The sequence below is a fragment of the Sphaeramia orbicularis genome, chromosome 14, assembly GCF_902148855.1.
Source record: "Sphaeramia orbicularis chromosome 14, fSphaOr1.1, whole genome shotgun sequence".
Lineage (NCBI taxonomy): Eukaryota > Metazoa > Chordata > Actinopteri > Kurtiformes > Apogonidae > Sphaeramia > Sphaeramia orbicularis.
The window spans coordinates 33,946,584-33,968,698 of record NC_043970.1 but is presented as its reverse complement, the minus strand read 5'-3'; the positions used below and the strand labels follow the sequence as shown (position 1 = coordinate 33,968,698).

The 22,115-nt window shown below is 37.7% G+C and overlaps 2 protein-coding genes across 4 annotated transcripts in view; one reads left to right on the top strand and one right to left on the bottom strand.

The window, feature by feature from the left end:
- The window catches only part of supt6h (SPT6 homolog, histone chaperone and transcription elongation factor), a 15,993-nt gene extending 8,314 nt beyond the window's left edge, over window positions 1-7,679 (top strand). For 2 of the 3 annotated variants that reach the window (XM_030153695.1, XM_030153696.1), the window contains exons 22-37: window positions 432-599; window positions 694-821; window positions 953-1,160; window positions 1,406-1,553; window positions 1,781-1,923; window positions 2,016-2,156; window positions 2,302-2,497; window positions 2,648-2,793; window positions 3,024-3,116; window positions 3,234-3,347; window positions 3,461-3,585; window positions 4,340-4,452; window positions 4,543-4,620; window positions 4,719-4,897; window positions 5,063-5,331; window positions 6,245-6,437. In XM_030153695.1, the coding sequence (XP_030009555.1) occupies window positions 432-599; window positions 694-821; window positions 953-1,160; window positions 1,406-1,553; window positions 1,781-1,923; window positions 2,016-2,156; window positions 2,302-2,497; window positions 2,648-2,793; window positions 3,024-3,116; window positions 3,234-3,347; window positions 3,461-3,585; window positions 4,340-4,452; window positions 4,543-4,620; window positions 4,719-4,897; window positions 5,063-5,331; window positions 6,245-6,437 (2,442 nt within the window). Of the gene's footprint in view, window positions 1-431; window positions 600-693; window positions 822-952; window positions 1,161-1,405; window positions 1,554-1,780; window positions 1,924-2,015; window positions 2,157-2,301; window positions 2,498-2,647; window positions 2,794-3,023; window positions 3,117-3,233; window positions 3,348-3,460; window positions 3,586-4,339; window positions 4,453-4,542; window positions 4,621-4,718; window positions 4,898-5,062; window positions 5,332-6,244 lie in introns of all 3 variants that reach the window. The other variant, XM_030153694.1, reaches the window with a different exon arrangement.
- On the bottom strand, window positions 7,059-22,115 carry LOC115432742 (ras-related protein Rab-34-like). Its single transcript, XM_030153697.1, has 11 exons — window positions 21,951-22,115; window positions 21,338-21,389; window positions 20,818-20,909; window positions 20,015-20,080; window positions 18,601-18,702; window positions 17,508-17,572; window positions 17,348-17,399; window positions 17,164-17,245; window positions 14,073-14,163; window positions 12,627-12,734; window positions 7,059-9,898 (listed from the first exon to the last, which is right to left on the bottom strand). Exons 2-11 carry the CDS (start codon window positions 21,383-21,385, stop codon window positions 9,837-9,839), a joined length of 768 nt encoding a protein of 255 aa, XP_030009557.1. The 5' UTR covers window positions 21,386-21,389; window positions 21,951-22,115; the 3' UTR covers window positions 7,059-9,836.

Genomic DNA, 22,115 nt, shown 5'->3' with positions numbered 1-22,115 from the left:
TTCAAAACAACAGTTTGTACATCAAATTTGACATTGGGCATTCTTCCATCCTATGTTTTTCAGCTTCTAATTCCTGAGAAACTCAAACTAAATAAACTAAACTTGAAATGCTTAGTTTTTCAAGCTGAAAAAGTCAAAATATTGATGTACTAGTAAAACCAGCTGAAACAAAAGTAATTAAAAGCCAAACTAAAAAGCTTTGTAAGACTAAAAATTTATGACATTTTTAATATATTCAATATATTTAACGCATATTTTGCAAACCACACTGACAGTAGACAAAGTGAAATAATCAAATAAAAGCACAATTATAACTGGAAGAAAATCACGACCAAAACCACCGGAATATAATAGATAACCTCTATGTCTGCAGTTTTCTGGAGATTGTTCTTTTAAGTGACTGATGTCTTTTTCTCTTCTGCTCTTCCCAGGAACATGTGGTGAAGGAGGATCTGCTCAATGCTCTTTACTGTGAATTCATCAACCGTGCCAATGAGGTTGGCGTGGATGTGAATCGGGCCATTGCCCATCCTCACACTCAGAGCCTGGTTCAGTACGTCTGTGGTCTGGGACCCAGGAAGGGTTCCCACCTGCTGAAGGTATGTGTTTTTGGTGATAACATTAAGAACATGTATAAATTGTAGATTTTAGTATTTAATGGATCTACTAACCAGTGAAATTGAAATTCTGCAGATTCTGAAGCAGAACAACACTCGTCTGGAAAACAGGACCCAACTTGTCACAATGTGTCATATGGGACCCAAGGTTTTTATCAACTGCGCTGGTTTTATCAAGATCGATACTGCATCTCTTGGAGACAGGTGTGTTCCTAGTAAAGCTCAAGGCATAGGCATCACTCTTCATGTTGCCTTCGTATGTAATGATATTACGATGTGCTGTTCTGTGACGTTAGTACTATTCAGCATGAAATATCCTTAAAATCTTCCAACAGCACTGACTCCTACATTGAGGTTCTGGATGGCTCCCGGGTTCACCCTGAGACATATGAGTGGGCTCGCAAGATGGCTGTCGACGCCCTTGAGTATGATGAGTCTGCAGAAGATGCCAACCCAGCCGGAGCGCTGGAGGAGATCTTGGAAAACCCAGAACGTCTCAAAGATCTGGACCTGGATGCTTTTGCAGAGGAGCTGGAGAGACAGGTTACAACTTGTTTATTGTCTCATTTAACTAATTTCTTGGTTATACAGAAATGTTGTTTTGCAAGTTGATGACAAATCTTTATGATATGGCTCCAGAACACAATGTGCTTTTTTTCTACCTAATTTCCTTCAGTGTAACTTTAAATACACTCACAGACATGTGTTTTTAATATTCATTAGTACAGTATCTTTGCAGTCCTTTAATCATTGCATCTTTTTCTTTTTTTGTTTTTTTTTCTCTGTAGGGCTATGGCAACAAGGGAATAACTCTGTATGATATTCGTGCTGAGCTGAGCTGCAGGTACAAAGATCTGAGAGTTCCTTACAGAGTCCCCAACACTGAGGAGGTCTTCAATCTGCTCACCAAGGAGACTCCAGAGACCTTTTATATCGGTAATAAACAATCAATCAATGAAACATCAATGATTTTAATGTAGTTGACTTAACCAAATGTAATTGTATTCAATTAAATGTTTTCCACTAGTTGTAATAGTGCAGGATATTTGAGAATGTATGAGTAGCACTGATTACAACAGAAAAGAAGTGCTTCTATCAGCTCTTTTGTTTTTCATCTTATAAACAGATATGGTTCATGACTCATGACCTTTTTTCCCCTCCAGGTAAGCTGATCACCAGTATAGTAACAGGCATCGCTCACCGGCGGCCTCAGGGCGAAAGCTATGATCAGGCAATCCGTAACGATGCCACAGGACTGTGGCAGTGTCCTTTCTGCCAGCAGGACAACTTCCCTGAACTCAGCGAGGTACCAGATCACCAAAGAGAGCTGATAATTTGACATTAAACCGCCATCTGCTGTTGAGCGCGACTAGACCCATTTTTGTTCGTCTGTTTTAGGTTTGGAATCATTTCGACAGCGGTTCATGTCCAGGTCAGGCTATTGGTGTGCGGTCCAGGTTGGACAATGGCGTCCAGGGATTTATTCCCACCAAATTTCTTAGTGACAAAGTGGTCAAACACCCTGAGGAGAGGGTTAAGGTGAGGCATCTTTTGTTATTTTTCATTCTGGATTGTGTTTTGTTGATAGAATGCCATGGTTGGTTCCAGTCTTGATGATATCTTGCCTCTTGTTTGGCTATATCACCTGTTTAAAACCTAGTTGGTGCTCTTGCATCTCCTGCAGGTTGGCATGACAGTTCACTGTCGCATTATGAAAATTGACATTGAAAAATTCAGCGTCGACCTCACATGCCGCACTTCGGATTTAATGGATAAGGCCAATGAATGGAAGCTTCCTAAAGACAGCTACTACGACTTCGACACAGAGTCAGAGGACCAAAAACAGGAGGAGGAGCTCAAGAAGAAACAGCAAAGGACACGTTAGTACAAAAAGAGATTAATGGCAGAAAAGTGGATGTTAAAATAGTCCAACTTTTCCCCCGTAAATGACAAACTGTTGCTTTTGTTTAGCCAAGGATTTATAATTTACACTGAAGCCTTCTTTACTTTCTTTCTCTCTCTCTGTTCAGCGTATATAAAGCGTGTGATTGCCCACCCCAACTTCCACAATATCAGCTTCAACCAGGCAGAGAGGATGATGGAGACTTTGGACCAGGGAGATTTGATCATCAGACCGAGCAGTAAAGGAGAGAACCACCTCACCGTCACTTGGAAAGTAAGGAAGAGCTCAAAGAGGGTGATAAAGGGTGAAATTAAGGAAAACACAGTTGAATGGATGGATGGAGAAAGCGTTAGCATAACATGAGAGTAGTTTTACAGACGCCAAACACAAATGGATACACAAGCTGTAAACAAACCTAAATCTAAAAGTATGAAGCTGGTGAAGTTTGATGGAAGCAGTTCATTTTACTGGGTTTTCCAGTCTAATCCTGTGATGTTTTGTAGGTGGCTGACGGCATCTACCAGCATGTGGATGTGAGAGAAGAAGGAAAAGAGAACGCTTTTAGCTTAGGACACACACTGTGGATTAATAATGAAGTAAGATGTACTCATGTTTTTATTTCATACTTGACCATGTGACACTTCAGAAACATTTAACATCAGCATTACTACAGCGCCCAGATATTCTTTAAGAGTGTGTTTGTTTCTTGGTAGGAGTTTGAAGATCTGGATGAAATTACTGCTCGTTACATTCAGCCCATGGCATCATTCGCCCGGGATCTCCTGGGACATAAGTACTTCCAAGAGTGCAGTGGAGGAAACAAAGAGGTAAGGAATGCTCTGCAGTTTGTAGAATTTTACACGGACTGTCAGACAGCTATTTGCTGTTTTGTTTTGTGTTCCACTTCTTACTTTTTTTTTTCTTTTTATCTCATTCATAGAAAATGGAGGAGTTACTGATCAGGGCGAAGAGAGAGAAGCCTACTTTTATTCCTTATTTTGTTTCGGCATGTAAAGAGCTGCCTGGAAAGTTCATCTTGGGCTACCAGCCACGAGGAAAACCAAGGTGAGCATGAGTGTTTGATTGATTTGCATAAAAAAATATTATGTCTTTAACCCTTTAACAACGGCAGTCTCTCCGGTGGTGGATTTTGCACTTTACAACAACAAATTACTGTAACTCCAGAACCATTTGCACTATCCACAAAATTCAAATGGCATCGGAAAGTTGAGACCCTGAGATTTCCAGCACTATATAACACTTTACACCAGCAATGTGGGGCTCCATTTACAAGTAGAAAGAATCTGTTTCAGAGACTTCTGCACAGGCTAAAAAATGCCTGAAAATAACAAAAAATATGAAGCCATTATATGTTCAAGACCAAAAAGCATGTTTGAGCAGATGTAAAATTGTTGAAAGTTTATTTCTGCAATCTCAAAAGTTTTGTTATGGACATTTACAGTTGTTTCTGATAATAAATATGCAAAAAACCTTCAAGTCTGTTTTTTTTCTTTTTCTACTAAAACACACTCTTTTAAGCATTTGTTATTCATAATAATGATAATTATTGGCCAGATATTGAAAATTAAATTCTGGCCAAAAAAACATTTTCTAACACTTTCATTGCAAAGAAAACATGAAGACACGTAGGCGGCCTGTTATGATGGCAGTCTTAAGAGGGTTAATAGAAATAAGTGTTTCATCATACCATAAGTTGATACACTCAGAAGTCCACTACCAAAATGCTTCCATGATATCTTGATGTTTAATTTTTTAAAAATACATCCGTATAATTTGTCTCCACATTTCTTTTAAATAGGGTTGAGTTTGTAACCATCACCCCAGATGGCTTCCGCTACCGTTCACAGATCTTCCCTACAGTAAATGGGCTTTTCCGTTGGTTTAAGGACCATTATCAAGAGCCTGTGCCAGGTAAGAAAGCAGACGGCCTTCTGAATTTGGTGCCTTTCAATGGAACAAATGCATTGTAGGTTTAAGATAATCTGTTTTTGTGTGATGTAGGCATCACACCCAGCAACAGCAGTCGAACAAGGACACCTGCTTCTCTGAACGCCACCCCAGCTAACATCAACATCGCAGGTTAGTCCCACTTCATTCAGCAAACACAAATCTGTGTTTTCATTACCAGCTGAGTCAGGTTGCACCGACTGTTTCCTAATGCCCTCTTATCTATCTAGATTTAACACGAGCTGTCAACGCCCTCCCACGCAACATGACCTCTCAGATGTTCAGTGCCATCGCCGCAGTCACAGGCCAGGGCCAGAACCCCAACACCACCCCCGCACAGTGGGGATCCAGCCAGTACGGCTATGGCGGCAGCACAGGAGGAGGAGGGGGGAGCTCCTCTGCTTATCATGTGAGTGAGGTTTATTAATGAGGTCAAGCAGAAGGAGAAACAAGATGGGTTTGTAACATCTCTAGTTAGTGCAAAGAGGAGTGATAAATCTTGACATGCTGTACTGACAGTTTACTCTAAGAATTAAATGTACTAAATTGATCACCAGGACTTCTTTCTGTGCAGGTATTTGCAACACCTCAGCAGCCCATGGCGACCCCCATGATGACACCCAGTTACTCGTACACCACACCCAGCCAGCAGGCTCTGGGCACACCACAGTACCCTGGATCCACGCCACAGTCCTCACATTCTCACGCACACAGCCACCCGCACGGAGGCCACGTGTCACACCACAGTCATCACGGCCATCACAGTAGTCACCATGGTCACTCCTCTGGTACACCGTCATCTTCCACCTCTTCCAGAGGACGGACGCCACAGCAGCAGCCAAAGTATGTATGGATGAAGGAAAACTATGGTTCAGTCAGATTTGTCTGTCTTCTAATCTCACGTTTATTTGAATAATGTGACTGTAAATTACTTACAGTGTTATGTATAACATCAATTATTACAGAAAAATAGTTCCAATTGATTTTTGCCCCTCTTAAGAATGGCTTAGAGAGTGTTTTGGTTGGAGGATATCGACATCTTTACATAAATGTGGTTCAAGTTATATTTTTAACCCTTTTTCACTTGTACTATCATTTACACATATGCAGTGTTCCAGTTTAAATGACAATTCTAAAGGTCAAGAAAGTCATAATTTGATGTAAAACTGTTTAAGTACCAGACTGTGAAAGTGCATAAACAGAAAGAGATCACATCATCATAACATATGTTCAGAGTTGCACAAGATGTCTCTGCAGCATCAACATATGTAGTTGTAGTAATTTTACATCCTTTAATACTTTTCACCTCCTTCTTGAAGAAAAAGATGAAATATTTCAGGATAACAGCTGTTTTGGTGCTGTTTTATTTTATTTCATTTTATTTTATTTTATTGCCTCTGTTTAGCCAGTTGCAAACTTCATCACACTGGACTGTTTAACTTTTGTAATGTTTAAATCCTTGAATGTTTAGCGTTCAGTATTTTAAACCACTTTATGCTCTTTACACTTTAAGTACATGTGTGTAGAAACCTGTATAACTTAACAGTTTAAAGTTCAGTACCAAAATAATGAGATTTGGCATCTTAATAATAGCTTTTCATGTCTCATTTTAGTAACACTTGAGAATGTTTATTGTAGTTTAGCAGACTAGTTTTCTACCAGTAGAGGGTGCTAAACCTGCACTCATACAAAGTGGAGAGGCCTTCGACACACCTCGTCACTGTCTTTGGACTAAGAGTGTTGCTCCTCCCTGCAGGTCCAGCAGCAGCTCCTCTTCTGCAGTCGACTGGGGCAAGATGGCGGAGCAGTGGCTGAAGGAGAAAGAAGCCGAGGGCCGGAAGAAGGCACAAAGGATGACCCCACGACCATCACCCAGCCCCATGATTGAGAGCACGCCCATGTCTATCGCCGGAGACGCCACACCCCTCTTGGACGAAATGGACCGATAGGACACAGAGGGGGGCGTCGCCTCACCCCCCACCCCACTCACCATCCAGTCATCATCTTTTACTGCTTCTTCATCTGGATAACCCACTCAAACCCTCTCCCTGTGGTGGATGAAAGAGCTGATGGGTCCTGGTGTCTCTCCCACATCCCATCAGCCCTTTCATGCAGTTGGAGCTCCTGCCATCCAGCAGACTCCGTTCTTAAAGTAAATTCCACCTTTCATCAGTTTCCCAGTTTCATCAGTATCATGACTCATCTCCTCCTCCCTCTTGTTCTCCTGTCTCCCCTGTCATCAGTTCTCACCTCCAGCCGATTCCCCTGGCTGCATAGTATTTTGTATAGTCAGAATAACACTGTATATGTCACACAGTAAGTCAGTACAATGACAAAAACACTTGAAATTGCTGACAGCAGTTACATAAAGGATATGGACCTAAACAGACTTTGCTGTCCTATTATCTTTTTATTTTTACAATTGGTTTTAGTTGGATGCTTGAATGGTTTTGGCAGAGGGGCACAGTTACAACCCACCTGTCGTCTTTTACCGTTTAGTGGATTTTTTTGCAAGCCATTGCCAACATAGTGCTTTGCCAATCGAATCGGGAAGTTGAATCCTTTTTTTTTGTATGGAGTGAAGCGTCAATGAATAAAGACTGTTTTTTTTCTGTTTGAACTTTAAGCCTCCACTCGTCACATCTGTTAAAGTAAACACACACACACACACACACACCTTTGAGTGGACACAGACACATGTAGAGCGTGAGGGAGGACACTGATTTAAAAAAATAATTCAAGGAGAAACTATCATGCCAGCTTGAGTTCCTCCATCATATGTGAGCCACTGCTAGTTGTATTTCCAACATGCTGTAATATGATCTGCTTTTTATTTTGGCTCCTGTAGATAGTCTCTGATGTAACTTCATTCTATATGAGAGTATTGTGTTGACACCACTGATGTGTCACACTAGAGGCAACCTTGTATGCGTTTTTGCAAGGCTTTGCATTAACATGAAATTTTAGGAACAATATCTAAATGGCAGGTTTTCTAAGTGGAAATAGTACATAGACATAAATGATGGTTTGCTGAAGTTTACTCAAAACTCTAGCGTCACTGATGCCTGTAGTTTGAGTATTTTACTTTCAACATCGGGTTTTGTTGCCACCGTCACGTAAAGTGACGTAGCTGCTGCATTTAAGCCCAAGTCAGTATCACTTTCCCCAGTTTTAAAACATGCGGGTTTGAGTAAAAACCAAAAGTCTGTTTCATATCAGGATTTTATTTTCACTAAAATTAGGACATTTCAGTGGATGAGGACATTAACACTATAATGAGAAGATGCTATAAACTGACTCCACTGTGTTTATATTTCTAACTCTGTACTATCCTTTACTGCACGCAGTTCTTTCAGAATATATTGTCGAAGCTCTTTGTGATTGTTTGTACGACAGTACAAACAAGCAGCGCTGGTATTCAATGGTGTGCTTTATTTAGCAGTGTGCAAAGCATCATGGTTCCATAAATATGCATATTGTTTGAAAAAATAATGTGTTTTGGTTTTATGTCTCTTGACAGATTAAGATATTTCTTCTTTCTCAGCAAGGCTGTGATTGGTTGTCGGCAGTAGTGGAGACATGATGATGATAGTGACGGTGATGTCTTCTCTAGTACTGCTGATGACCTTTTCTACCTGTGACCCCTTTAATAAAAGTATTCATATGACACTGAGTTCATGTGATTATTTGATTATGTGACATACATGATGTACATCAGGGTTTTGTGGAAGTAAAGGTGCTGCGCTGGTAACCAGGGTCATGAGGCTACGTAATGAAAAAGTGCATTGTCACTGCTATTATAAGAACACACAGGTATATTTTTACATTTAATTCAACGAGGCACTAGCAGGAAAAAAGGTTGGTGAAATAAATGTTGAGCGATGTTAAAAAAAAAGGTTAAATACTTGTTAAAGGATCTCAGTTCTAAATTTTGGACTACCATCAATGACAGCACTTGCCAGCACTATTTCTTTGTGGGGACCTACTTTTTAAAACTGATGAGCCATCATGACCCAGTTCACAACAAGCCTCTTCTACAAATAAATAACTGAACTTGACTATTATTATCTTAATTTCCACATGACCTCATGACAGTTTCTTAAACGCCCAAACCAGGTAAATCACATCTTCCACAGTCTGCTGTATGCATTACTGAGGTCAAAGAGGTCCTTTTTTTTTCTTTCCTTGCTCTAAAATAGAACATATGATAGTCTTTTATACTAGATTCTAAATGCAACTATCACTAAAATATGAACATTGAGCTGAGATTGACATTGATGTTGTTTAAAGTTTATGAAACGGTTGTAATGAACATTTTTTGGCGACATGTGGCTCCTGACCCAGTCTTTAGAATGGGTGTCAAGAACCATCAGCATGGCATGTTTACCACTTTCATTTGGTTTGGGTTTTGTAAACATAAAAAATCAGCCTGTTAGAAAGCTTCTGAAAAGCCCTGTATGTGTTTTAATTTCTCATCCTAGTTGAAATATGAAGAGTTGTGAAGAGAATGTGAAGAATTCTGCTCCAATTTGCACATTTAAAGAAAAAAACTTTGTTTTGAGGCAACAAGGTGGTCAAACATATTAGTATCCCATGGCCTGTGACCGAGATAAATGTTAAATAGGAGACATGAGAGTGTAAACATGTATATACTGCATATACGGACATCTTAACAAGCAGTTAGAAACAGTCTGTTTCTTTAGTGAGTGATGAAATCAGTTGGCCACAGATGTAACTCTCTGCAAACAATCCCTCCATTTTCAAGATCATGAGAACGCTTGTGTCAGTGCAGACAGATGCATTGTGGGTATAACCGTGGTCATGGGAGCCAGCGTACGCATCACATTAGCAGCAGAGAGACACATGACAGGAGACGAGTCAGGAAACCAAAGAAGGCGCATTAGGTCTGGTGCAGACAATTTCAGCCGTAACGTGAGAAAAATGTTGGTTCAGACATGTTTGTGAAAGCTTTTGATGGTGGTCTGCAAAAAAAAAAAAAAAACCAAAAACAAAAATGAGATCTTTCTGTTTTGGCTCATTTTTATGTAAGCTGGCGTATCACAATGCTTTGTTTGTTGCAGCTCTGGGCGGCGGTGCACACATTCCTAAGCGGACACAGTCAAGCTGCTGACTGACTTGTTGTTTTTCAGCCTAAACATAAATTTAATGATGTCAAACCTAAAAACATTACAAATTCCTTCTCAGGAAAACTGCAGCTGAAATGCAACAGCACATCCATGTTGATGGGATCTGTCCGCGTCCACACTGAGCACAATGAGTCTATGTTTCAGTTGCGTTATCCTGTGTGGGTGGTATCGTGTGTCCGGGCGATCGTCCGTCATCTGTCATCAGCAGCAGGTGGATTTCCTCTTGGTTGGTTTGTGATCAGTCTCTGTGCTGTCTGTGATTCCTGTCAGGAGACAAACAGAAGCTCCAGTAAATATAAAATGTAAATATATCCTGTTCACACAAACTACTGAAACACCTGGCACTGAGTGATATAATACTCAGTAGTACACTTACGGCACGCAGGGTTCCTACAGGTTTCTACAAGTTAAGACTTTTTAAGATCTTTTTAAGATGACCCAACAGAATTTAATGCCCACTTCACAGCCAGAATTTTCAGAAGTTTCAGGAAAAAAAAAAAAAAAAACAGACCAAAGTGTCAAGTATTTACTATGACCCCCATGTCAGTAGTGTCTTATTTTTTGGGAGACTTTTACTCCTGGGAGGTAACATTAAATACTGACTTCAGCCTGTATAAGCCTTTTAGTTGTGTTTTAATACTAAGCACATATTTCCTGTATTAACCTGTAGTAAAAAAGAGGTAGAGAAATAAATATGTATGGTCATTTAAACCTGACACAACCAACAAACCTGAAGTGGTCTAGGACTTTTGTACACCCCTTAAAATGACACATTATCAAATTTATATCCACAATGACACTTTTTAAGGAATAAATCCTGTTTTTCCTATTTTAACCCTTTCATGCACGAATTATGAGAACCTTAATCAAGATTTTTTTCCTGAGTGTTTTTATTCCTCTTTAAGCATGAAAAAAAAAACAATGTGATTGAATTTTTTTTTTTTTTTTTTATGAACCTATTTTTCATGGAGTTACAAAAATGTCCACTCAGCTGGACACCATGCGTTTAATTTTTGAAGCAAAGAAACATGTATTTACTGTCATACTGTGTGAAAACTATGAAAGAAATGTTTTTTTTAATGTTGCTAATCTGATGTTTTCTCACATTTTAACATACTATAATAACAGTTATTACTCACTCAAATAATATGCAAAAAACAACAAAACACAACAACTTAAAAAAAAAACAAACTGTTAATTACAGTCTAATAACAACTAACAATTGATTTACACTCACATATGTTTCTGCGGATCAGGTTTATCAAGAACAAGAATGTTACAGTAACGGTATGAATTGCAGTGTGTTATGGGATGGTGCATAAGTATCCACTGTGTTGGTTGATATGCAAGTAAAACAACAAAATCCATGAATATACAAGAGAACAGCTGTAGAATAACTGTCCACTGGAGTGACCACTGTGCATGAAAGGGTTAAAGGCAATGAAACTGGAAACATGATTTCAGACTGTTTTTTTTTTTTACATTTAGCCAACTGGGAATATAGATATAGATAGATAGATAGATAGATTGATAGATAGATAGATAGATAGATAGATAGATAGATAGATAGATAGATAGATAGATAGATAGATAGATAGATAGATAGATAGATAGATAGATAGATAGATAGATAGATAGATAGATAGATAGATAGATAGATAGATAGATAGATAGATTTAGAAATCATGATGAGAATACTGTGTAATTATACTATGATCTCATACAACACTATCCCCTGACTAGTCATCGCTGTATGTACACAATGTGTATTAGTTGGCTTTTATACACTATTATCCATAAAGTTGGAATAAAATATTTTTACCTCTTCTCATGAAATGATTTTGACAATGTGATTTATTCTTGATGGATAAAGTGTAACTGGGACTCACTATGTAATTACTGTACCTGGTCAAAGGTGATTAGTGATGTGTGTTAACAGGAATAAAAAGAGGAATGTGTATATGATTCTTTCCATGGAACTGGGTTCATTTTGGTATCTGGCACTTTAAAATCTAGACATATTTCCCCCCAGGATGTACCTAATGATGACCTCAGATAAATGCAAAAAAAATTACACTCTTGCTCTGAGCCATCCCAAAATTAATGAATTTTAATCAAATACTGGGGCCAAAAATAGGACCAAAATTTGGCCATGAAAAGCTACCTAGGTGTCAGTGCATTTGATCTGGAAAACATGGCTTGAAATGGTCTAATATACCACTATCAATAAAGACACTGTGTTAAATTTGACAATCCTAGTTTTTTTTCTAATCCAGACATTCATCCAGACAGATGGGTTTTTCATAAATCAGCAGTCTCATTCCAGGTTTCGTGTGTAACCCATCGTGTCCACTCGCATCACATGTGGAGTGACTTTGCAACAGCGGTCATTTTTGTGAAACACTCTGCCTTGCATATTGTCTTTGATTCCCAAAATGTACCTATGAGAGAATGAAAAGATATTCGAAAAAAATAGCGTGTAATTTTTGTGTCCTTTTTACTGTGTTACATGTGGATTTGTGTATAAAAATCATATCAAATAATATAAAAATGTGTTTTATCTGAAAAATTGTTTCTCTTTTATCTCAATAAATGTTTATTTTTAAAATAGACCTAAAGTGCTTCCAAACTTGCTTCATAGCATTAGTCTACATCTTTTTTTTAAATGCTTCACCCCTCTGTCCTGCTTTTAGGGGCCGGTTTCACAGAAGCACCCATATATATGCTGGCACTAGTCCCTGGAAAAATCTGAAGGTCCTGAAACTATCAGACCTGGTTACTATGGGGTATTTTAATGAATTCTGCACCTAAATTTTAACTGAAACCATTTTATAACCTGTGCTTGTTCTGTCCTTTTTATCCCATAATAAATGGATTATGTATCCACTCATTCATGGTATATCAGAGTTGAACCTTTATTTATTAAATTGTAATTCTGTATTCATGCAGCTGGAAAAAAGAATTTCAATGTCATTATTTTTGCAGACTCACTGATAATGTCGCCAACGTTCCTTGACCCACTTTTCTCGAGTTCAGACAGAACATTGGCCTCAAAAGTCAAAGAGGCCACACGGAAGAAGAAATCCCTGATGCCGTCTCCTGAAAGAACCAAAGATATAAAAGCAGCAGAAAATGGGACAAAAACATGACACAAATCAAAAAAAAAAAAAACACCTTTAACCCTCTAACCTCTGATGTGTCTGTGGTGCTTGTTCTGAATGTGTGATTTATTTTAAAGATTCATATAAATTCAGTCATTTGCTCAATAAGAAGATTTTCAAAATGTGCTGATAAAATAGACTTTGTTCTTTCCATAAACATCTGAGCATGCTCAGTGCGCCCAAACTACCTTTGAAATGGGGTGTAAAACACAGAGCAGTGAGTGAGACTAATGGTTTGGGCTTTTTTTTTTTTAATACCGTTTCCTTGTTTTTTTGTTTTTACTGTTGTTTGTTTGTTTGTTGTATGCTCCGTATATCTGGAACAAACTACCAGAAAATATCAGGTCTGCTGAGAGTCTGAGTTCTTTTAAGTCAAGGTTAAAGACTCACCTGTTCACTGCTGCCTTTGACTAAAAGACTTTTTACTTTCTTTTTTTTTTTGACCCTTTTTATTTATAAGCATTTTAATTTTACAGAACAAGAAAAAAGAAAATGAGGTCTGGGGATAACAATTATAACATAAGCATACATACAACTTAAGCCTTTTTTTTTTTTAATTAGTACTGTCACAGTTTGTAAACATTGTCCATTTTCTCCAGCGTCTTTTACCCAGCTCCTCCTGGAGCAGCAGGGTGAAAGTCATGCGTTCCATAAGTCTAATGTTTTCTACAATTGGAATGAAAATTTCCATTGTGGGTGTTTCTTTCTGCTGCCAACATTTTGTTATGGCTTTTTTAGCTGATGTCAACAAAATCTTTCAGAGGTAAACATCGTCTGAATCCAGTTCATCTGGGAAGTAACCAAGATACAGTACTGTAGGGCTTTTTACTTTTTAAATTTTAAATTCTCTTTCGAAACTCTGCACTGCCACTCTTACTTTAATGTGTGTGTTTTTATATTTTTGGGTTTTATGTGTTGTTTTCTTTACTTGCTGTTTTTAATCTCCTTTTACATGTTTCTTTTATAATGTTTTAATTGTGTTTCTTTTTCCCTTGTTGTTGTACTTCAGTGTCCTGTGTGAAGCACCTGGAATTGCCCTGTTGCTGAAATGTGCTATATAAATAAACTTGCCTTGCCTTGCTGTCGTGATTTTCTTTCTTTTTTTTTTTTTTTTTACTGTGTTTCCCGAGTTTTGACAGTGCTGTTTGGAGTTCAACCAGATGTCAAAAAACAGTGCCTCAGGGGTTAAAGGCTTAAGAGGTTGATAAGGAAGTTAGAGTCCAGCTTTGACAGAATGATGGGGACAAATTCACGTAAAAGTGCGTTTGACTCCCACCTGACTTTGCTGACACGGCCCAGTACTCCGCTTTGATTTCCTCAGAGAGTCTGATGGCCTCTCTTTCGATCTGAGCCAACTGTTCCGGAGACTGAGGGAGAGAGGTTTAGAGTGAAAGGTGAGAAGACAACGTGATGAAACCAACGAGACAAGAACAAGGTTTAAGTCACCCTTCACTGTGAGGAAGTGGAAAAGCAGACAACTGTATTTATGTTACTCAAATACCTTGTGGTCAATGTGAGAGACAATTTCAATTGAACACTTCATGAAGAGGTCACCTGTGCAAAAGTCTGACTTGAATCTATGTTTTATGTTGTTTTCTACTCATACAGTTCATTCATTTTCCAAACGGCTTCGTCTTCAAGAGGGTTGTAGACCACTATTCAATAATTAAAATAAAAAATTGATAAGCATAAAAAATCTACAGTATGTTCCAGTTTATATACAATATCATTATTATTATTTTAATAATGTGAAGAGGGTAAGAGCAAAGACAAAATCCACAGAATTATCAGAAATTATTAGTGGAGTATCTATTGTGAAATTCTGGGCCGATATAACATTACTTCATGTTTGTTCTTTTTGTGTTTTTTAGTCATTTATCCACCCTTTTGTGCCACGGATAGAAATAATTATACATATACTAGTACAATGTTTTTCAACCTTGGGGTCGGGACCCCACGTGGGGTCGCCTGGAATTCAAATGGGGTCACCTGAGATTTCTAGTAATAAAATAAAAATAAAAATGTACTAATAAAAAATATATGGTGAGTTGAGAGAGACAATCATGCTACATAAAAGACATGACAAACTGTGAAGCTGAAACTGAAGCACTGTGGTACTGTTTATCTTTAAAATGTTCATTGTAGTCAGTTTCAGATGCTGCAGCTCTTTCATAATTCATAGTTTGAGTTCTTGTTTGTTCAGTATTAATTGTCAGCCTTGTAAATACAAGCTGGACTGACTGTACATATCCTGACCAAGGAAAATCAAATTCTCACTTTGTGCAGTAATCTACACCTGGCTTTTCTGCCTCCGTCCAAAATAATATACATTATATAGACTAAATGTCGTCTAAAATTAAAGTTTATTTGTAACACAGCATAGCAAACTATTACATGATCAAAAACAAATTAATTTTATCCAAAAAAAAATGTCTCTGTTTTGAATGTCTGGAGTTGCCAGAAATTTGTGATGTTAAAATGTGGTCACAAGCCAAAAAAGGTTGGGAACCACTGGACTAGTAGAACTGGTTTAAATACTTCAACGCAGTGTCTTTAAATGAGCACAAATCCAATTGTACAAATTTATAAAATAACTTCAAATACTATCAAAGCTAAATATTTGCCACTGTTTTTGGTAAAATGAGATTTAAAACACCAACAGATTGTAGGTTCACAGGGGGGCTGAAGTCTATGACAGCAGACGTTGGATAAAAGCAGGAGACACTATATAGAGATGAACAACTACTGTCACATGCCTACAGGCCCTTTACAGTACTAACCACTGCACCACAGTGTCACCCTGTTTAAGAAGTGTTTAATTTGATGAACTACTGTAAAAATGAAGTAGAAGGTTCTGGGGTCTTCTTCAAAGATGCACAAAGAAGAAAAAAAATTAGAGCAAACTATCAGGTCATGAACTCCAGCATTGCTTATAGGGCTGCGTGATATTGGAAAAAACTGACATTGTGATTTTTTTAACCCTGCGATATATATTTTCCCCTGTAAGTCTCTTTGTAAAAAAGCGTCTGCCAAATGCATAAACATAAACATATTGCGATATGAAAAAATACTCAGGAGGATATAATAGCTGTGTGGCAGCGATGTAAATGATCAAACAAATTAGTTGTGTTTCCTCTCATTGTGGCAACATGTGCAAGACACTGTCGACACAGAACACATGTGTTAGTATCATCCTTCTTGTAGCTGAAATAATTCCAGATAACTGACGTTGCTTTTCTTTTTGGCACCAAGTCTTCGTTTTCAGTGATTTTTTCTTGTTTGTTGCTCATTTTTCAATGTTGTTACCAGTGACTCACTCCATGTGCAGGGGTGTGCTCTGCTTCGGCAAATTGATTAAGAACGATTGTGATTGGTGGATCGCTGCGTGTGGTGTGTGTCAGGTACCCAGGTTGAAATTAGATGAGAATACGTTGAGTTCATTTGCCTCCTACATTGCAGGACCTGCAATGTGACTATTGCGCACATGTACATTGCGATGACAATGCTAAAACGACACATTGTGCAGCTCTAATCGCTTATATATATAATATTAATATAATATAAAGGCCACCCTTATTTGCAGTTATCACACCAGCCAAATAATATGTGGATATCTATTTTTGTCATGTTTTAACCCTCACTGTTATGTATTTTATCTATTTTATAACAACCCTGATGAAGGCCACAAGCTGGATCATGTTGGTCTAGTTTTCATAAACTTGTTCTACTATTTATTCCAAGTGTTGATGAAGCTTAATTTACAATCTGAAATGAACCCTTTAAGACCTATAATTCTTTTTGTGAAGATTTCAAATGACTTTAAATCTACATCTAACCATTCTTAAATGACTCATCACAATTTATATAATATTATCTTCTGCATTTTGAATTTTTCAGTGAAAATCAGGTGTTTTCTTACATTTAATTTAGTGATCATATAGATGTTCATAAAGGCTCAGAGTAACATCAAAGGTTTTTATGTCACAACAGTGAAAAACTGACATTTTCAATCAAATATATCACTGACCGAACATAAAAACAAGCATCTCCGACCACTATTACTTGTCAGATTACATGGTCTTACTGGTGAATCAATGTTACAGATAATGACGGTGTATCAGCATTCACTATGGAGCCTCTGAACATCCAAATAAGACACATCTGATGCTGCTGAAAAGCTGGGAAACATTATTTTACCTGAATTATTATCATGTATAGATAGAATTAGTAGTTCAAAAGTTATTAAATAAAGTAGATCAGTAGATGCTTTAGGTTTCCGACGGCTGTTTAGGTTTTTAAGGGTTAAGCATAATCTGTAAATGATAAAGTATAAAATGGAAAAATGAAAGCATGATTTGACCACCTACACTGAGGTCCTTCTTGGTACCGACAAGAAACAGTAAAACACTGGATGGATCGTTTTCCTTCATAGCGTCCTCCAGCCACTGCCTACACACACACATACACACAGAATCATTAGCAGACCTCTAATGGCACTTTAATGGCACCTTTAATGACTCCATTGTTAGGTAATAAAGCAATATTTCTTACCTGGCATGTGCTAAAGAGCCAACACTGCTTAAATCAAACACTACTATGATGGCTGCAGACACACACCCAGACAAAAAGCATGAACATGTTAATGGATGTGTGGATAATGGATAATTGGTGGATTATTCTAACTGAGTCAAAGGCTCATGAATATATTCACCTTGTGCTCCTCTGTAGTAAGTTGAAGCAATGCACTTGAACCGCTCCTGACCTGCTGTATCCCAACTAAAACAGACACAACCATAGCATCTTAGCTCCGACTGTTATGACATTTACTGCAAAGATATGTGATAATACAGGGCATCTTGAAAAATGGAACATCTGAACACGCCAAAGACAGATCAAAGACAGAAAATCGTTTGATGCATGTTACTTCATTTTCTGCCTTACATTTATTCAGGAAAACTTTTAGAATTTTACAATGTTCTAAACATTGATTCTGTAATTTGTTAAGAAACTACAAATTGACAAGAATAATACTGCTGGCTAGTGAAAAGGCAATCACCAGGAGATGGGGAACGAGCCTGGTGCCCAACATACAGGAATGGGAGGATGTTATGCTCAATATTTATACAATGGAGAAAGTTACCGCATATGTTAGGTTGGAAGTCGATAAGTTCAGTGGTATATGGGAAGGATGGCTACATTATGTAAGACAACATAGATCAGATTTTGTAAAGGGGAAGTAATTTTATTGTTGGTTATGTAAGCTACTTTTCAGCAGGCATTAGTACTTCCCAACATTTTACATGCACCTTGGTGAGAGACCAACTGAAGGAAACTGATTTTGTTTTTACACCCTGGTTCGATGCTACAAAGTTTGTGTTTTTTTGTTGTTGTTGTTGTTTTATTTTTATTTTTATTTATTTTATTTTATTTTTATTTCTATATTTTATTTTACATGCTTGTTGGAATGATTAGGTCAGGTTACATGTGTATGTGGAGGTATATCCTTGATATGGAAACATCTGTATTGAAAAAGGTAATTTTCCAAATGTAAAGGAATTTCTTTTTTTGCAAAAGTGAAATAAAATACAACTTTAAAATAAAAAGAATTTTAGAATGTTCTAAATTTTTGAGACTGAAAAACCCTGAAAATAAGTCGTTTCAGGAGCCAAAATGGTGAAAGTTCTAAGTGTAAATTGTTTGTGATGAGTGATTTGGTTTTAATACTGAAAAATAAAAATAATAAATGGTCAATAAAGCAAGTTAATTGAGGCAATGAACTGAGGAAGATTTATTAAAATACTTACAGCTGTAAACTGAAAGGAACACCGAGCACCTCAAATCGCTCCATCTCAAAATCCACCCCTATGGTCGCCTTGTAATTCTTATCAAACTCACCCTTGCAGAACCTGACAGGAATAGAGGACGCAGATGACAAATACCTCCATTGTAAATGACTAGCTTCCCCTCCTGAATCTATTAGACATAATGACAAAACAACTGGAGCTGAAATCCAGGTAAATCGCTCATTTTTGATCAATGAAGTGTTCAGTTTTAATGGATTTATCGTAGAGAAAGGTCAGTACTCACATGTAAGAACTGGTACTCTGTAACTATTAGGTATCTTACTCATCATGAAGCAGTCATCAAGACTAAACTATTGATCGAATAACCCTTTGTAGCTCAAAAAAATTAAAAAGTACATGATATGTTAAAATAGTACGGAAATAACTCTTGTAGAAGTCAAAATATTCACCTTAAATGGCATTAAAAGATCTACTGAAGTTATAAATGGCATCAAATTATATTATCTACGCTCTATGTAGCCAGAAGCAACTCACACAAACTTAGTTAAACCCTTAGAGGTAATCTGAGTCACATACTTTTTTTACGGAAAATGTCCCGTTTTTACGTACATCTTGGTGAAATGTGATTAGCATTGCTGTCAGTCAGGGTTCTAGGATCAAGGATTTTTTATTGTCATTTCCACTGTGCACTTGCATACACAAGAGAATGAGGTTTTGTTTCTCAATCTGTGACTACAGTGTAAAACTAGAAGCACTCGGAGAGCGCAGACCTCCGCCAAGGCTGATCAGTGGCCCCCCCCGTGGGCCCCCCCACCCCCGATCATCACCAAAATTTAATCATTTCTTCCTTATCCCATTTCCAACAAACCCTGAAAATTTCATCAAAATCTGTCCATAACTTTTTGAGTTATGTTGCACACTAACGGACAGACAAACAAACAGACAGACAGACAAACAAACCCTAGCAAAAACATAACCTCCTTGGCGGAGGTAATAAATAAACTAGAAAAGCACTCGGAGAGCGCAGACCTCCACCAAGGCAGATCAGTCCCGTCCCGTCCCGCCCCCGTCACTCACCACCAAAATTTAATCATTTGTTCCTTCTGCCAGTATCAACATTTTCTGAAAATTTCATCTAAATTCGTCCATAACTTTTTGAGTTATCTTACTGACAGACAGACAGAGAGACAAACCCCAATGAAAACAAGCACTGTAATGAATAAAATGGAATAAAACCAAACTATTTGGAACAGTGAGGGTTTGATTTCGTTGTAATGATTGTTTCCTGGTTTAACAACAGCAGGAGAACATCTTTACATCTTGTCCCTTTAATGATGCTACTGTATTGGGGTTGAGGGGTTACGCATGACTAATGCTCATCATCATGATCTAAATATGACTGATTACTTCTCACCTGCTGATCAGACATGTTTTTCCCACCGCTACATCTCCCACCACAATGACCTTGGCGATGTTAAAGCTGTAAACACAAAACAATAACTGTCAGTGGTCCATATCAACAGTTTGACACCAACATGAAGAGACATTGACCTTGTAGAGTTTATGTATCAAACCCTTTTGATATTCTTATTAAAGGAGTGATATTTTGCTTTTTTAAATAGAATTACGCATTTTAAAACATTTCCCTTTGGTCTACATAAACTGTAGATGCTATGCTTGGGTCTGAATTTTTCATTAATTCAACTCCACAGGTCCATCTTCAACCCTATTTCTGAGTGATGACACCAGAAAGGTTGTTTTGAGCGCTGGCCCTTTAAATGCAAATGAGCCACTTCATGCCCCACCCCCTCCAGGTTGTCGGCTGTGCTGCTCTTCAACCAACAACTGAACATTTTAGGTAATCAGCTTGAAGTTTGGACATATTTTCAGTATGGACTACAACCGCTGCTGCTGACAAACAATTATGGCGTACTTGGAGAAATTTTCATCAGAAGTCTTGACCTTATATGTGCAAATGTCATAACATAACTAGTTATAGACATAACAAATTAAGCAGGAATTAAAACAGATTGCAGAAATCCACTCTATTTTTGCCTGGAGGGTTCAAATTCAAACCAAATACACAAATAAATGTACCAAAGACTAATAAAAGTAGATTCAGCAAAATATGACCCCATTAAGGTGAATTGTGGTTATCTATCTATCTATCTATCTATCTATCTATCTATCTATCTATCTATCTATGTCTGGTCGTACCTCACTGTGCCTCCCTTCGGTACCCGACAGACCGCCTTCACCTGAGGATGAAAGCCATCTTTGGTGTGAAGCGCAGCATTTGGACTAAAACACTGTGAGAAAAATGGCAAATGTAAAAAGTGATGTAAAACAAAAGCAAAGTCTAACCAAAAGAGATGCTTTGATTATTACTGGTACAACTGAACAAAGACTGCAGACCAACCTCAATGTGATGTATCCATACAGGCTGAAAACATTAGTCTACTATACAGTTTAAGATGTTTTCAGATTAAAATCAGTACAAAAATGGACAGTGAAAGGTTTGAACTTCAAAAGGATGACATTATAACAAACTGTATTTTACATATTTTCTGAAGTTTGCAGATTTTCTAAGGACAGCAGTGTTTTGTATATTTACAGATGTTCACGTTTTAGAAAATCAAAGCCCATTTATTTAGGGGGATCTAAATAACATCATCATCAGTAGTAACAAAGTTAGGTGTAATTACGTTACTGAGTTTGTGTGCATGTGTGTGTTAACCTTTGGGAGCTGGGTAATGATCCGGTCCTTCTTCACAGGTGGTAACATGACACTGCAGTGAATGAACACATACACACACCTTCAATCTGCCACTCTCACCGACAGCAAACACACTCAACACACTTCTTTTTCAGTCACCATTCATATAAAGTTCTTTTTCCTAAAGCTAAGAGCAGATGCATACATCAGCCTAAATGATGGTTTCAACATCAGAGGACTGCTGGAAGTCATAATAAAGAGTGAAGGGAATACAGTCATGTTTATATCTTTCATATCACTTCTCACACACAGTAATAAATGTGTATATAAATAAAGTTGTTTTTTTTTTTGTTTTTTTTAACCATTTACCACTTTACAAGACACACCTTACACAACCCAAAAATGCAGATTCTCTCAGATTCTGACTGGTGACACAAACTGAAACTTGCAAAAATGACAAAATATCAAGAAAATATCAAAAATGACACAGCTGAGTCTGTAAAGACACTGACTGGCCAGACTGTGGGCTTAAACAGACACATCAACAAGGAAATAAGAAAGGAATTTACAGTATAAAAATAAAAAAGAGAGCAGAACATTACCCACAGGAGGGTTAAATGAGTTACTCCTTTACCTGACACTTGTGAGGGGTGGAATACAGAAAGAAGGCAATAGGTTCCGGTGGTGAGGGTGTGATATCCAAAGTCTGCCCAGAAAAAAACACCTCCAGAACAAAATGACGCTCTCGACAGCAGACTGATGCCTCCACACAGCAGACACACAAACAAGCAATTAGTGA